This window comes from Struthio camelus, chromosome 1 (assembly GCF_040807025.1).
Source record: "Struthio camelus isolate bStrCam1 chromosome 1, bStrCam1.hap1, whole genome shotgun sequence".
Classification (NCBI taxonomy): Eukaryota; Metazoa; Chordata; class Aves; order Struthioniformes; family Struthionidae; genus Struthio; species Struthio camelus.
Genome location: NC_090942.1, coordinates 206,203,168 through 206,220,305, shown reverse-complemented (window position 1 = coordinate 206,220,305; position 17,138 = coordinate 206,203,168). Strand labels below are relative to the sequence as shown.

The following is a 17,138-nucleotide window of genomic DNA, read 5'->3' as shown; positions in this document are numbered from 1 at the left end:
GGACAAAAGTCTGATGTGATTATGTTTAAGAAAATTAATCCTGCTAGCCTGTTGAATCTAGAAAGTACCAGTTTTCAATGGGATGTGCCTTTCCTCATCATTTTCATGCTTTTTTTCCTTCACATCCTCTTTCCTGAGAGGGATGTGATTCATACAAAGATCATCCAACCCAAGCTATCAAGTGAATATGCCAGTCACACTGCTGATCTGGATATCATTTGACATTATCTTACTTCATTCAGAAAATTAGGCAGAAGTTATTCCTACAACAGAGCTTAGATAAACTGATGGATGAATGCGAATCTTAAGAAGCTCAGAATACTTGTGTAAAATTTTTCAAAATCTTACCTAAAGATCAATCTGTTACCTTTCCTGATAGCGGCAGCAACTTGCTGTTGCTACTAACAAGAGTAGCTATTCCTCTAAGAGTAAGTGGTAGAGGTTTACAGTGGAGCCAGGTTCAATTTGGGCTGCTGTACTTACAAGTTCTCTGCCAAAATTACACCTCCGCTCACTGGAGGTTCGACTTACAATTAAGCAATTTGAAGCTTCCACAATTCTGTGTAATAGCCTACACACCAAGTCAAAATACAGTCTTTGGGTTGTCTCTTCTCCCACTATCAGTGGAAGGCTGTGTTCAAAAAGACAGTTCTGAAATTCAAACTACGTGGTAGCAGCCAGTAGTTGCTTCCCAACTTAAACATTTAAAAAAAAAAATCTTCTTAATTTAATGTATCTTTAATTGGGCCTTTAAAGGATAGAAGGAATAATTCTAAAGAAACAGAAGAGTTTATCAGAAGTGATTTTCACGTAATGTCTAGAAGTCAAGCGATACGTTACATAGGCCATTCAGAAAATAAAAGCAAATAGAAATGTAAGTCAGTTTAGTGCTGTGTCATGCTGTAATTCTCTTTCCAGAAAGATCAGTACAACGCTTAGGGGTATGTAGTCTCCTCTGAATGCATGCCCAATTATTCTTCACTTCTTTAGGGTAGTTCATGCCCTGTAGACAGGAGGAGAGTATTTGACTTTTCAAATCAGTGACTTTTCTCCCTGATTTTGATTCTACTTTCAGCCTGGTATTGGATACAAGTCAAGATAGAATGGAAGCAAATGCGAAAATTGCTGCAAGGACCTAGAATCCAGTGAGATAATAAATGGGGGTTTCTAAATAAGAAAACCATTCCCACTGGTGTCAGGATGTCATTCCCATCTAACGGAGCCCTTAAAGGCAGAAAAATTGATACTGATAATAAGTAGCATATAGTATCATCATCTCCAGTTATAATTAATCATAATTTATGTCATCGAGAGTGTAAAGGATGAATTTTTAAAATGCAGCATAATAATAAAGCTGGAAGAAAAAGAATATATCCTTAAATTTGCTTGCGATAAACATAAGTACTGTAGCTGATTTCTTAAAAACTAGGACATAAATCAACGTACATATTGGGTTCCTGGCATTTTATCCTTTGTCTCTGAAAACTTGAACACAGTCCTGTGAACTGGGTATCTACTAGTTTTGACAGCAGCTGGATCTGGCCCCAGATTTCTGTTAGACTACATAACCAAAGTCCTTTTGATAGTGGTCAGAAGGGAGGACAGAAGGGATGAGTTTGCCCCGTCAGGACCATGACTCTTGGGTGTGTGGCTCCTGGCAGAGCAGAGAGAGGCTGCCTAGGCGATCAGGGACTCAGCTCTGCGGGAAGGTCACAGGGATGAGGGTGGTGAGAGGGCAGAGCCGCACCAGGGGCTATCGAGCAAGGAGCAGCACTAGCCACGATCCCGTGAGACAAAGGACTTGGAGCTGAAAGTGTGCAACGCGCAGGGCTCAGGGCATGGAGCAGCCGGGTGCGGGTCCCACTAAACATCAGTTCCCTCGGTGCTGAGCACAGTCCATCAGGCAGCGTTCCTGCTGGCTGCAGCGCCCAGCCGTGGCTGGCTGTGAAAGAGCCTTTACCTGCCTGTTGCCAGCGCTGCTGCTTATTCAGAAAAGCAAGAGGGCAACAGGACAGCAACTTGAAACAACTACGGTGCTCAGTGTGTGCACGGTTTGCTCGTTCAACACAGCTGTGACAACGGGCCACCTCTCTTGTAGCATCACTGCTCTGCCTTCCTGCCCCCATGCATCCTACTTCCCCTGCACACTCTTCTCCCAAACAACAAGGGAAGGTATGTGAGGAGCTCGGCTCGTTTTCCTGGCTACCATATACTTTTCTTCAAAATATGCAGCTGCTCTGGTGAGAAGTGAGTCCTATCCTCCCACTTCTGTCTGTCGGCAAGAGAGGGTCTGGGGTAAGCACACTCCAGACCTTCGGTGTCAGACCTTCAGCCATCCAGGCATGCCAGGAAGCCTTCATGAAACCACAGCAGTGAGAAGTGACCCTGTGCTGACTGGGAATCAGGCCTCTACATGCTCTAGGGTAACCACTGCAGGAAAATCTCTGAACATGTATTTAAGATAAAAGCCAGAAAGTCATACGTGCTGGAAAGTCCTAGAAGCCATTCTCTGGGAGAAAGCAGAAGGGATTGGGTTAAACCCTGCGTCTTAGAAAGGTTTGCTTTTTAATTTTTTTCCCAAGGTCCGGCAGAAAGTAATATTTGTGCAAAGTCACACACTCAGCTAAGCTTCAGGCTGACAGTAAAAGTGATACAAAATTCAGTAATTCCTCTTCAGTGCATCTTCCCATAAAATACCTCAAACACTTAATTACTGCTTTCTACTCTGCTCAATCTACCTTTCCATTGACAATTATGCACACGTCTGTTCCTGTTAATGAATACATTGAAGAGGTAGTTATATTTTCATCCATTTCGCTGTCCTACCACTCTTCATAAGACCTAGCCTGCTTACACAGCCCAGTTTCCACCAGGGTATTTGCCCCTTGAGCGCCCCTTCTCACTGGGCTGCTTCGCCCCTCGGACGCTCCTTCGTGCTCTGCTCTCAGGCGCCATCCTTGCCTCCCCACATCCGCCCTCTGTAGCCGCTGCTACCACCAGTCTGAAACAGCATCACCGCAGAGATCTCTCTGCATGCCACAGCAGTATTAAACATACACACAATTTTTTTTTTCTTAGTGGAAACTCAAAAAGAAATTTTACTTGATATCTCAGTCCCAACCGTCTCTACAGGAAAGCATAAAATCAAGGCTAAGTATATGACGCCTGTCAGTATAAACATCAGAAACCTGTAACATCCTTCTACTTTGAAAGCGTTCAGCACTGGGATGGGGACAGATTGCTGCTGCATCAATGCTGGAAATAAAAATATCCAGCCTTTTCAGGCAACATATATATATAATATATATTCACATATATTCATATAACCTTTTATATACTTAGAGAGACCAAAATCTCTGAATGAAGATTGACTGAATACCCTATGACCGACTGAATGAAGGCACATCTATATTATCGAAAGTATTAAAGCTCTTTGTTCAGAAAGAATACATGTAAATGCATCCTTCAGACTTGCCTTTTAATTTTTAAAATAAAGGGGATAACACTCATCATTTGACACCAATTTTATAGGCAAAGTAATTTTTTAGCTTCTAATTAAAGTTATTTCTGATTTATATTAGCAGACGTGAGGATATAATCAGATACAGAGTGTTAGACATATGGTAACTTGACTTGCTGCAAGAAGGCATATACTCAGTATCACAGAAGATTTAGAGGAAAAAATTAAAAATGGGAGCCTGATTCTTCTCTTACACCATAGACGTTGTGCCAATATGACTTTTTCTGACTTTAGTTGAGTCACTTTAATTTATGTCAAAATGTGTAAGATGAGAGTGAAGCACTAGTTCGCATGCCAAGATAAAAAGGGAATTTTTAGGCTATACATAACATATGCATCACTCATGTACATATATTAAATAAAAGAATAAAACAGCTTTTTAGCAATAAGGGTTGCTATAATTATCTCCCAAGGAAGCCAATGGGAACTGTCATTTAGGACAGCAAAACCAGGTTGGATGAAATTTTTGCATTCTTAAATGAAATTTCTCTGACAGCAGGAAAGAAAGAGGATTATAAGATCTATCTATTATTATCTATCTATCTCTTTTCCAGATCTCCAAATGCAAAGAATGTGCTTATTTTTCAAACAAATTCAACAATTCACCTAAGTGGTAAAACCGAAGTTATCTTTTATAGCATCTCATTACAGGAGGTAGCAGTCAAAGCTGTGAAAATGCAAATACTAAGGTTATCTAAAAATACTGCTCAGAGCTACTTCAGAATACTTCCAATATTTTGGGTAACACATGCTCTAATTATACCGCTGTATTATTACCAAATTAAATTGCTTCATTTTTTTGTACTAAAACAAGACAGGTCACCTGAAATATTGTCTATTAATTTCAGCATTACAGGATCGGATTCCCAGTGGAGAAGGAAAAAAAAAAAATCAATGGGAAGGAAAAGTATTGAAACTGGACAACTATTAGCAATATAATGCATCACTAACCTCTCCCATCAAGCAGCTTGTCTACTGCCAACTAGCCAGTTCAAGCAACACTGAATAGAAAAGAGTCTCTCAAAAGCAAAGCAAACCAATTGTAGATGGTGACTAGACCCATAAGTAACTTCCAAAGGAACAATAAAATGTAAGAAGATACTCTAATGCCACAATATTTAGCAAATATAAGTGTATTCTAGATTAATCTACTACTTGTTGCAATTAATGCTTTATACCTTAATATATTGAATTACCTCTATCTCGGGGAGGAAACAAGCGTTTAGTTGCAGGTGAAACTTTACTAGCGAAACGTTGTGATGGTCACGCTAGGGACCTGGCACGGCTGTAACAAAACGGATTGGAGAAGACCTCCTATTTCACATGAAGCTACCAGAACTCCTCTGGAAGACACTGATGTCAGTCTTCCAAGGCAACCCCATTGCACATAACGGATTCTACCCAAATTCACTGTCCAATTTCAGACATGCAATGCTTGGCTGACTCTCAGCTACAGGTATAACTGTTCAGATTACTGTAAATCACAGATTTCAGAGTATGTTTTAAAGAAACCGATCTCTCACAAATGTCCGCGCATCAGTGAGGCACGGGGAAATCTGTTGCTCAAACATCGCTGAACAGAAAGTCAAAACTTTTTTTTAAGACCTTGTTCAGTATGGAAAAAGGCCAACAAACGTAAGAGGTTCTTGCTGCTGCTGTGCGAAGGGAGGACGTGCATGTCAAGACAACATAAAAGCATGCAACTTTCTCTAGAGAATTGCTCGCGGTACTAGACAGCGGCATGCACTTTATGACTTTGGGTCCCGCGCCGCCCCCCCACGCAGACAGGGACTCGGCTGAGACGACAACGCCGACTAAGAGGGCAGCTCCGCGCACCTCTGTCCGCCGAGCCGAGCCGAGCCGAGCCCCGGGCTGCCGAGACCCTTGCACCCTGCGGTTGGCGCGCAGCGAAGGGGCGCGGGGGGCCAGACCCGCCGGGCGCAGCGCGCCGCGCAGCCTCCCCGGCGGGGGCCGCGCACCTGCGGGAGCGGCGCGGGGCGCGGCCGGGCGCTCGGCGGCCGCGGGCACTCACCGCGGGGGCCGTCAGGCGGCGGATGCTCTCGCCCAGCGAGTCCAGGTTGACCCGCCGGCGGCGCGGAGCGCGGCGCGCCCCGGCGCTGGCGGCGGCGGCGGCGAGGGGGGGCTCGGCGGGCCCCGGGGGGCTGCGGCTGCCGTTCCAGCAGAGGCGGGACAGGGGACACTCGCCCTCCTCCTCGGGGCTCGTCTCCAGGCAGTCCGAGCCCAGCGAGCTGAAGGACTCCGAGGAGATCTTCCGCCGGGACATGGTGCCGCGGGCGCGGCGGCGGCAGCGGCGGCGGCGCCTCAGCGGAGCGCGGCGGGCAGCGGCGGCGGGCACCGCCGAGCCGCGCCGCCGCGGGGGCTGCCGCCGGGCATGGCCCCGGGCGCCCCTCCGGCGGGCGGCGGCGAGGGGGAGGCCGCGCCGGGTGCTCGCGGTAGCCTGCGCAGCGCCGGGCAGCGGGCGAGCGACGCGGCTCCTCCGCGCCGGCAGCCTTTAAAGCGGCGCCGCTGGCGGCGGCGGCGGCGGCGGCGCTGCCCGGCTCTGCCTGGGCCGCCCTCCCGCGCTCCCCGCCCCCCGCCCCCCGCGCCGTCACGTGGCGCCGGCCCCGCTCCTCCCCGCCCCCCGCCCCCCCCGCCGCCGCCGCCGCCGCCGCCGCCGGCCGCGCTCCCGCACGCGGCGCTGCCCCGGCCCGTGCTGGACAGCTCCGCGGCTCCGGCGCGCCCCGCCGCCGCCGGCAGCACCGCCGGTCCTGGCCTGCCTTGCCAGGTGCTCGCTCCCCAAGAATGCCATTCCTTTCCGAATGGCGTTCAGGGAGCAAAACCTGAGGGAAGAAATCATGGTAAAGCGTCAGTTTTCAGAGGGAAAATTTCTTCTCGCCTTTGTATAATAAACGCTGCCCCGGCTAACGTCGCGGGTCACATCCAAGAAAAGAAAAGCAGGAACCCAGTTTGTTCCCAAAGAGTTGCAACAGGGAAAAAAAGGAGGGGGAAGGAAGGGAAAGTGAAAAGATAAAAAGGAAAAAATCCTGCGTAAGGAAAAAAGGAGAAGGGAGTAGAGGAAACAAAGCAGAGGAGCCTGGATATGAGATGACACCCTTGAAGACAAAGTGAGGTGTCTCCTTACCAGCCCTCCCTACCCACTCAGTTTAAAGAAAACTTAAGCATTTCATGGCAGTACTGATAACCCCATCTATTCCTCTTTGGCAGAAAGGCCCTGAAGAAATGCAATCTCAGTTGTTGAGATTCATCCTACCATCACAAAAGGTATCTCATCATTATTTTATCTTGAATTAAACAAAAGTTATTTTAAAAGGCAATGGTCTTAAGATTGTGTTTATTCTGTCTTCCCTTATGTTATGGCGTGTGTTTTACATTCGTGTCCTGTTGGGTGTCTGAGTGCAGCCTGAACAAAAGCCCACTGAGGAGATGGGGAAATTTCCACAGGTATGAAAGGGCTTTTGAGCATGGCTGCAGGCAGCATGCACTCTGTGTCTGCCCGCCGAAGGGTACAGGTCGGAGGCTCAGCATGCTGCTGTTAAACCAGGAGGAGACAGCCCTTGCCAGGGCGTTTCTTTCAGTTTCACCATCCCTGTTTCTCTTGCCTCTCCCTGTTTCTATTTAAAAATATCTTATTCGTAAAGAAGTATGGAGTAAGAGAAGCAACGGATCTCCTTGTATCAGGCCTCACTCTTTAAAATTCTGGGATTTGAAGCCTGTGGTTTGAAAGGATGTGTAATAAAGCCAGGGCGAAGCATACTGCTTTCTATTGTCTTATTAAACATTATGTTTGGGATGCCGACTGGTTTTCTTTTCACAGTCCTGGTGATTCCCTCAGCTGCCCAAGGACAGGAATCAGAGATGACCTGACAAAAGAACTGAAAGTTAACTCAACTCTGTAGTGCACGTGAACCTCTAGATCCTTTGTCTGCCTCCATCTTTCCTTTTCTCCAGTGAATAGCAGCAGTTAATCATCAGTATCACAGTACACAGACATGACAGGTATTCTGCCTTTTCCTTCTTCCATCTGTAGACATCCTCACTCTAGCAGACTCTTTGAGACCTGGTTGCACAAGCTCCTGCCTGCCCTCAGTCCAAGCCTCGGGAATGAGGGCATTCAGGAATTTAGGATCTGGCATTTTTAAGAGGGCTGGAAGGTATCCTTTGATGGTAAGCACTATCCCTAGGGCAGGATACACTGTGTTAAGATGTTAGCTTCCTTCCCATGCTTGGGTTTCCATTTAGCTTGTAGACCATATGGTATAGTCCTTAGTGAAGCAAGCTTCCATTGGTTTCGTAGCTGATTTGGTGAGAGTTACAACTGGGTAAGAGCTACATGGTTTAGCTTTGAAAATGCAAATACATATTTACAGATTAAGTCTAAACTACAAAAATATCAAAGCGTCATCTCGTTCCATGCGCACTACTTCAACTGTAGGACTAAAGTAAGCCACTTACTTGTGGAGGTGTTTGTATTTGATTTACCACTGGGGAAAAAGATTTTCAGGAAGACAAAACTCCAACATTTCTTGAGCGATCCATTTCCACTTTTTGTTGGAGTAAAGTTTAAAGTACCACTTCTCTGTACAACCTGTCATAGCATCTGACAGCGTTCTGAGTTCCCCTTGCAACATTAAAAATGATTTTCTTCATGTCCTTCATAGCCTTACTCATTTCTGTAATGTGGTGACCCTGAAGGTCAGAATATTATACCTGAATCCACTGATGTACCAAATCAATTCATTTAAAGAATGCAAAACCTGTTTTTCTTGGCCATCTAGATACTAAAGTTCATTATTCAGAGTACAAAAATGCAATTAGGACTTTAAACTTTTTGCTGTTCCTGCTGCGGTAGAGAACACTAACCGAGACTGAATATTCACTGGCTATTCTGCTCAGACATGGCCTTTAAAACTTGTGGAAGCAGGCATAATACCTACTTTTTCCAATCAGAAAGACGTCAGTAATCGGTCTACAGCAACTGTGTTTGTGGGATTCATGACTATAAAACACACAGAACTAGGCAGAGACACTAACTGGAAGGGTATCAAAGACTATCACAAGATGTCCTGAGCTGGAAATGTACAGCAAAGGACCCAAGGTGACACAGATCCCGGAGGTCAGTCTGGTGAGGCCAGTAAGTCACTCGCTCCCTGATTAATTATTTTCATTTTATTTCTGTTGATCCAGATACAACCTTGGCAAAAGCTAAATACCACAGAGGGAAGCTGCGTCTGATAGTCAAACGCCTTTGACAGCACATAGACATAGACATTTGCAGCACATGGAGAGCAAATGTTCTTCTTTTATAGATGTTTCATCAGCCTAAATTTGCTTTTGGCACATTACTGGATGAATGGCAAAATGTCTGATAAAATGTATAAGGTTCAGCAGAACAGTGCCTGTAAAACTTTTCTATCATACTGCAACATAATGCATTTTATGTGTCCCATACATATTACAGACAATTTAAAGAAAAATATGAGTATTTTAATTGTTTTTACAATCTCTACCGTATAATTTCTCTTCTAAGAAAAATTAGTTTGAAGCGCACAAATATTTTCTACATTTTTCTCTTTTTTTATTTTTTTCTTTCTACTAAGAAAAACTCACACTGTTTAATTCAGACCCGACATAAAATGCATGATCTTTCATTTCAATTTAGTTGCAACATGTTGCTTCACCATTATTTATTCATGATTATTATTTATTTATTATTAACTAACCATTTTTGTGAGACCTTATAGTTTTGCTATTATTTTTATTTGCAAAAGCTGTTTTTCTGCAGTTCACAAAGCCTTGGACAATTAAAACAACAAAAACAACTTCATCATGGTGCATCGCATTGTTTTATCTGCATTTGCTAGGAAAATACTAGTCACAGGTCTGTAGGAAGAAACTGTCAGTTAATCCCACTTAATATTATGTATCACATTATTTTATTTCATTTTATATCATATATTACATTATACTACTTTTTATATTCATCCTTTTGTAATACAATAAAAATGCGGAACTCACAGGTACTTAATTTTCCTTTAATAGAAAAGATTGTTGTCCCGGAATCAAAGTCTCCCACTGAGAAAGTAAACATCTGTTTTGCAAAGCATTTCTAAAGCAGCAGGAGACCATTATCCTGTGACAACATTCTATTACAATTACTTTATTGCAGGCAGGCAAAATGACTGATGTGTAGCAAATTTATGCTTTTTTCACATTCTGCCAAACCTTCCTGTTCTTTATCCAATGACTTCCATATGGAGAACTGCCTGAAAGGATGGCTGGGGGCACTCAGCTATTTGTCATTAATGATCTGTTGAATTATGATCGGCTTAGAAAACAGATCAATTCTCCTTTTCAGATCAATTCTACTTTTCAGCCACTCAGAACTGAAGTTTATGCTCAAGATACAGTCGATTCTGATTGGCCAAAGTTGATGATCCAGGTAAATTAGTATGTCAGAGTCCGTCGTGTTGCATGGCATATTACTGAATGAATTGTCAATTAATTTTGCATGAGGGATGAGATATTATAGCTTGATGAAGGCAGTAGAATCTAGATATTAATGTTCATAAAATATCTTTAATCCATAACCCTCAGTACACTTTACAAAGACGGATTTCGTTCTTCTTGTGGATGAGAAAAGCAAAGTACAGGCAATTCCTATCATGAGTCTCACAATACATAGCAAATCAACAGCAGAATCAGGTGTAGTCTGACTTCAAGATAACATTATCCATAATCAATTGACTTGAGATATGACTATCTGGCATCAAGTCCATTCGGTATTTTAGGGATTTCACTATACCAGCTTGCCAAGGAAGGAGGAAAAACAGATATTAAGGCTGTAGAAGGAGATACGTTATACTGATATGACCTCTGTTGCATAAAAATTGGTGGAAGAATCTGCTCCTGGAGTGAAAAGAAAATAAGGGTGCCCAAATAACAGTGCTTTGACTCAGATGACAGGTCAAATCTGAGACTGCACATCTCAGGGAGAGCTTCTAGCAGTACACAGCTTCAACTAATTGTTTAGAAAGAACACACCTCTGAGTAAACATTCAGAATTAATAAATTACAAAATGTAAAAGGAAAAATAAAGGACTCAAAACCTCTTATTGCTATTTGGCTCACACAGAGAGCCAGACTTACTGAATTTAACACAAGTGAGGTAGATAAAAGCTTTCTTTGATTAGCCATTCCATGTTCCAAGCATTTTATCCTGAGGAAAGCGGGCAACAGAGGCCCAGTGAGTTCTGCCTCAGAGTTACCTATGAGCCCCATCAGAATTTATTTAAAACACCAAAACAAGAAGATCCTTATGGACTACTCTGAATTACATGGTCTAGAGCCACCTCACCCCAGCAGTCTGCCGCTGAGTCAAGCCACCATTTACAGAACAGAAGCTTCCTACAGAAAACATTCTGCATGGCTCTTGCAAGAACATTTATCCCAGATAGGCCTCCTGCTGTAGGCAGTTTTTTATAAGGATATCAAAGTCCTGAACCAAACTAATCCAAAGAAAATATAATGATAGTTACATAGGAGATTAAAGCCAATTTGCTTTCAAACAACCTCTGGATCATAGCAAGAGTTCAAATAGACATTTTTCTAGACTTCTAGAGCAGCTCCCTTCACTTTTCACGCACCAGGAGAACCCAAGATAGCAAGGATTTGAAAGCTTCCTGTGTCCTAAGCAAAGGCTGAATTAAATCAAGACCTAAGTGTTTTCTGAAATGGCTGCTTGGACTGCCTCATCTCCTGAAGGAAGGCAAAGTTGACGTCCATGGTGCAGGTTGCCCCTCATGTCGCAGCACACTACACCTTTACTTAGAGACACTGAGGTTGTCACTGCCTATAGAGCAAGACAAGACATCACTCAGGTCTCCCCACGGATTTTCAGACAGCAGAGTGGCTGAGAACATGCCGCTTTTGTGACTAGGTCCTTTTAGTCAAATTTTACCTTTTGAAATACCCCGTACTCTTGCTTGTTTGTAGAAATTTCATGTGGTAGTTTCTCATACGGCATGCAACAGTTTCCAGGTAGCACGGTGGCGTTCAGTAGATTTGGGGTAGGCCATGAAAGCATCAAGCAGCTCTGGAAGCAAAGGCAAGAAGTTAGCAGGTAGGTCCTGGGAAAATCAAGAGTCAGAAGTTACTGAGCAGGGTCTTCCAGGTCTGCTTCTCAGCTGACGCAGGAGTAGTTTACCAAGGCAAGGAAGGCTGCAGGATATCCGAGAGAGGACCAACTTTCAGCAGAGCTTATGGAAAAAGGTGTTTTATTTAACAGCTCATGCAGAAACTGGCTGTGAGGGTTCTACCAAACAACTCTACATGGTGCTGTACTGCATTTTCTTTAATATGTCATCTGATCAAGCTAATCCTCTCCACAAATTTGATATTTTTGTTGCAGTTCATCTCTTTACTATTAATAAATTGATGCCGTCTATGAGAGGTGTTCAAATCTAAAATTTCCAAAAAGTAAATCAATGCTGTTATTTTTTAATGTCCTCTTACCAACTGGTCTAAGATGGAATACTGGAATCTTGTCTGACTGGATTATCTTTTCCTTTTTCTATCTCAGTGACAGGAAATCACAGAATATTTGACCCAGAATTATTTGAAAGTGAGACCTCATAACGCATAGAAGGTGGGAACAATTTCTCTTGGAAGCTTCTTTGCATCCTGTAATGCACAAACTGATGAACAAATTGTCTACAACGGCTTGTTCCCCTGGAGCTTAAAAAAGGAGTAAAGAGGTCTTATTTGTATATAATTTCAGCAAGAGAGAGACACACAATGCGCTCATACCTATCGCTATAGAGAATAAGAAACCACTAACATAGTACCTCAGCAGATAAAAAATACCTACCACTGTTCTTATCAATGTTACCTATGTGATGTTTTTCACTGAATACAGAGTTAGCAAAATTCTGCACAAATGAAAGATACTGATGCGTAGAATAAAATAGATGTTCATAAAATCTACTGCATTTTAGCCAGAGATGGCAAATGATCCTGTTGTGAAAGTAATTTCTGAGAGCAGGTTTCTAAATGTACAAGTTCCTTACAGAGCTGGTGGAAATCAGTCCCAGTCTCTTTCACTGGCCGCACCTTCCAAGTTAACTTTAGTCTGTGTCTGTTTAGCATTTTACAGCAAAGAAAAAAGAGTTTTAAGCACTTAGCAGAGTTCAGGAACCTTTCCAGCTGTTCAACTACCTAACCTGCCTATGTCATGGCTACTTTTGTCAAACGAATCCTAAGAGTCTAGTGAAATTTTTACAATAGCTGTAAAACACGTTGACTTTACTTTTAGCACTAGTTGAGCATCCACTTTTCTATTTATTTGTTCCTTCAGTTAGGTCTTTAGTCCTTGAAAATTTAATCACCCTTTTACCTCATTCCTCACTTTCACTTCACTCCTTAGAACAAGGTTACAGTTAAATACCAAGGTAAATGCTTTTCCTACCATTTAGCTTCTGTCATTTTGTTTTGGTGAAGGAATACAACTTTCAAACATGAGCACTTGTGCTACTCAGAACAGTGTCACTCTTGCTGATGTTACTTAGGATGAGGATACCACAATTTAATATTCTAAGATTTCTTGTTCTTTGCAAAACAGATCATCGTTTCCCTGAGGAATATTTCTACGCAGAGAATAGCATGAATACTAATGGGAAAGCTGCACACTGAAAATGCTTAAATAAATACATCTTCCAATGTTAACACAACTAGAAACAAATATATATGATTTCAGCTTTAGAATTTATGTTGTACCCTGTCTAAAATGTTCTTCTGGAGGAAAGGAGAGGAGACCAATGAAAAACAGAAAATATAGGTAAAAATATAATCATTTTCTTTATGCAAAACTTGTATTTGATTCTCAGGTTCTCTTTCATGTTAACACATCTTATGCAAAAAGGTCTGACAAAGGTAGGTTGCTGTGAAGGAATCACACATCTAGGGGGGGGCTGCCCTAGTATTGTTTGCCATAAAATCAATACTGCAGTTTCATGGCATGTTTCATTCCAAACTCCTCAAGGCAATTTGCAGGCAATTACAAAGCAAATGTCTGCGATGTGAATAAGCTTCAGCAAACAACTGAGATTTCACAGTGGATTTAAAAGAATTGTGGGCCCAATCCAGTAGGTACCAAGCTGTTTCTTTTGCTATTGATATTGGCTGAGGTACTCAGTACCTTGTAGGAGGTCCCCAGAACTTCTCAGAATTATATCCGATCTGAGTCAGCCTTGAAATCTTTTATGAGAAAAAGAAAGCACAGGCAAGGGACTCACTGCTGTAATAGGAATTTAACTGCTAGTAGCAAGGCAGAAATAAAGGCTAGCTATCAACAGCATTTAGTGCTAAAGGTATAATTTTTTTAAAAAACTAATCTCTAGATTAATAAAGCAGATGAGCAAAGCATTTTTAAAGCAAAGTACTACTAAGATCCCGAAGCTTAAGACAATTATATTTAACATTTTGCGATTAAAGCTGATAGGTAAACCACATTTATGGAAGACTTGTCTTAAAAATTCAGAAAGTGGAGCTAAACTTTCAGTATGGTGGCCACGGCTCAGCACCCAAGGACCTCATTTGCAAAGTGAGTGAACACCACAGTAGAGATTGCCTACCTAGTAAAATGTGTCAAATCACTTTTCCACATAGTTCTTCTTTAATAAAAATATTCAGCTGCAACTAAACCACAGAAGTAAAAGTTATGTTCCCGAAAGAAATGAGAATTTGATTCCAAAAAAAGTGAAAATGGCAGGGTAGTTGGTTTGAATTATTTTTAGTGCTAGCATGTGCACAATGTAAAGTGCCTATAAAAATATCATACCCTATTTCTGCCCTGAACTGAAATGTATGCCTGCTGTATCATCTCAAAGCCACTACATTATTTCTATTATTTCTTGCATATGATTTCTCTTCAGATAGTGTCATGTTTACCCCCTAGTGATGATGGTTTACCATTTTACATGACTCAACATGAATAAGGTGTCAAAAATGTTAAAAATTCTGTATTGATTGTACAGAAATCACAATGCAGCAGAAGGAGCCAGGGTACCATTGAAAACAGCTATACTACCTGAAATGGTGAACACTTCACTAGATTTTGAAAAACGCTGGACTCAGTGCATCCTGATAATTAGAAAGCCCCCTGAATCCCCTGCAGGTGAAAAGTAGAAAGATATTCATGCCATTGCAGTCTTAACCTATGCAGTTCAATATAGAGCAGGAATTACTTTTGACTTACCCCAAATCCATTGAAATGGCTTAAAGTGCATGAGATTCCAATTTGAAAGAGAAAAATGTGAAATCGTATTTAGGCAAAGTATAAAGATATGAATAGTAAACACCGATGTCTGCCACGTGTCTGAAAGTCAAGAGCCTTAGTCTTTCTACAACTAATAGGGCTGACAAGTTCCAACAATATAACTAAACAGCCTTTCAAAGAAATCCTTGCAACAATTCATGGAAGAGCAGTGAGCTGCCTGTGCTCTCGCACCCTGCTTAGAACCATAGAGCCAGCAATTCTCAAATATTTCAAATTTAGTTCTTTCTTCTCATCTGGAACAGTTTGCTTCTTTCCCATCCTTTCCTGTCCTGCTCTGCTTCCCTCCATTACTTATCGAACAAATTCAACATGCAGCTCATTAAATATCAAAAACAATAATATACTGATTCAAGTAAAACCATGTAAGTGTGCCAACTTATAAAACTGAAGCAAAGTTCTTCTTAATTCACCTGTTAGTAAGGCAAGTGTACCTGTTTTTATAAAGCAAAGTAGTTTCATCATATGCTGAATGCTCGAGATATATCTAGCAAGAGAAGGACTTACAGGGTAATTGGTTTTTAAGTAGTATGATAGGTCTTGTGAAGGGTCTCTGTACTGAGCAAAGTTTCAACTTTGGTAGCAGAAAAATGTAGGTATTAGAGACAGGCAGAAAGATAGACTTGATGTTACGAGGGGCAAATTAGAAGTGGATAGGCAAAGGATTCAAATACAGACATATAACTTAATAAAGCAGAAAGCTCTGCCAATTAAAACTTGCCAATCTTGAGTTCCCTTTCATCTCTTCTTTGAATTTTATTGGAAGATGCCAGATTCTGATTTCATACGAAATTAGAAAACACCTCAAGGAAAACTTTTTCTGTGTCCTTTAAACAACCCATCATCTATTATGGGCCAGAGCAGAAACTGAATATAATTCCACATTAAGAAATTTGACAGCATAAAATGTAACATGCTGGTTAATTCAGGAAAGATCTGCGTCGCAGTGAACTTCTACCAACATTACCACTCTTGCAGTCTTCCTTAATTTTCTTTGTCTTAGAAGGGGAATTTGGCCTAAGAGAAGACTGGAAGATTTGTGTTTTTCATTGTACTTTTTAAATCTTTTGGGTTCTTTTATTGTTAATGACAGAGCAATGGGCATAAGTCATAAATAAGCCTCTGTATATTGAAGATAACAGTAACAAGAGTTTAATAATTTCAGAGAAGGGGGATTTGTGAGTTACGAGTGCTTTTTGTTCTGGATAAGAAGACAATGATGGCTAACAAAGAAAATCAGGTTCTGTTGGGAACTGTTGAACCATTAACATGAAAGTAACAGATGAGATGATGAATATCTTAATGCTGGGGAAACCTATAGAGGTTTTACATGATCTTAGCGGAAATGAGAAAGCAATAGGCCGCTCCTGGCAAGGAGAAAGTCAAAGCAGAGGCAATATTCACCTTTAATCCCAGAAAAAGGAGTTGAGTTGGTGGGGAGAGGAGATCCTGCTCCTTTGGTGTCAGGGAGCACATCCACGTGTCTCAGGGTCACAGTCCTGGGCTCCAGGTATGAGTTGGGCTCTGCTGCGGGTGGGAGAGGCAGGGCTGCTCATGCTCTCCTGGGGCTCCCAAGGCTGCCACCCCAAGCCCTCCCACCCTGGCCCTCCCTAGCCATGCTAGCCCTCCTGCCCACCCAGAGCCCACATCGCAGGTGTCCTGCTGACTGCTTAATATGTTTAGTGCAGCAGGGAAAAAGAGGTGGGCATCACTTTAGCACCAGAGGAGATGGGAAAAAGATGAGGATTTCTGCTGGGCCAAGCTCAGTCGTTTTTCTCCACCTTTGTGTCTATGAGATGAATTTCATACTCTCTTCTTCCTGCTCTTCTCCTCAGGGGCACATTGTACACCTCTCCTAGAAGGCTTAACCATCAGTCTGAGACCCTTCATGTTTATACAGGATCCTGTAGTGGTACCATGGCTAATACCCATAGAAAAGGAGATCTCCTTTTCAGATCTCATCTTACAGAGAGACTTGAAATGTGCAGCAGTGGAAGCTTGCAAAATTTTTTATTGCAAAATTTCATTACTCATTATATAGAGGTTTAGGAGTAGAAAGTAAGAATGATATAGCAACAGTGTGGAAGATCAGTCTAATTTCAAAACGCAATATGCAAAAAGAAAATAAACAGTACAAATGACCATCCGTATATTAAATCTGTATCATTTTCTATCCACTCAGAACTCAAAGCCTTTCTAGGGGCAGAGCAGGAGGTATATGCCATGGTTATTTTTATTTTTGCGTTGCAACCTAGTTTTCATGCTTGT

At 42.2% G+C, this 17,138-nt stretch overlaps 1 protein-coding gene across 1 annotated transcript in view; it reads right to left on the bottom strand.

The window, feature by feature from the left end:
* Positions 1 to 5,804, bottom strand: part of GUCY1A2 (guanylate cyclase 1 soluble subunit alpha 2) — a 186,386-nt gene extending 180,582 nt beyond the window's left edge. The window contains exon 1 of the mRNA XM_068930349.1: positions 5,553 to 5,804. Coding sequence (XP_068786450.1) covers positions 5,553 to 5,804 — 252 coding nt within the window. The remainder of the gene's footprint in view (positions 1 to 5,552) is intronic.
* Between the last annotated feature and the right edge of the window lie 11,334 nt (positions 5,805 to 17,138).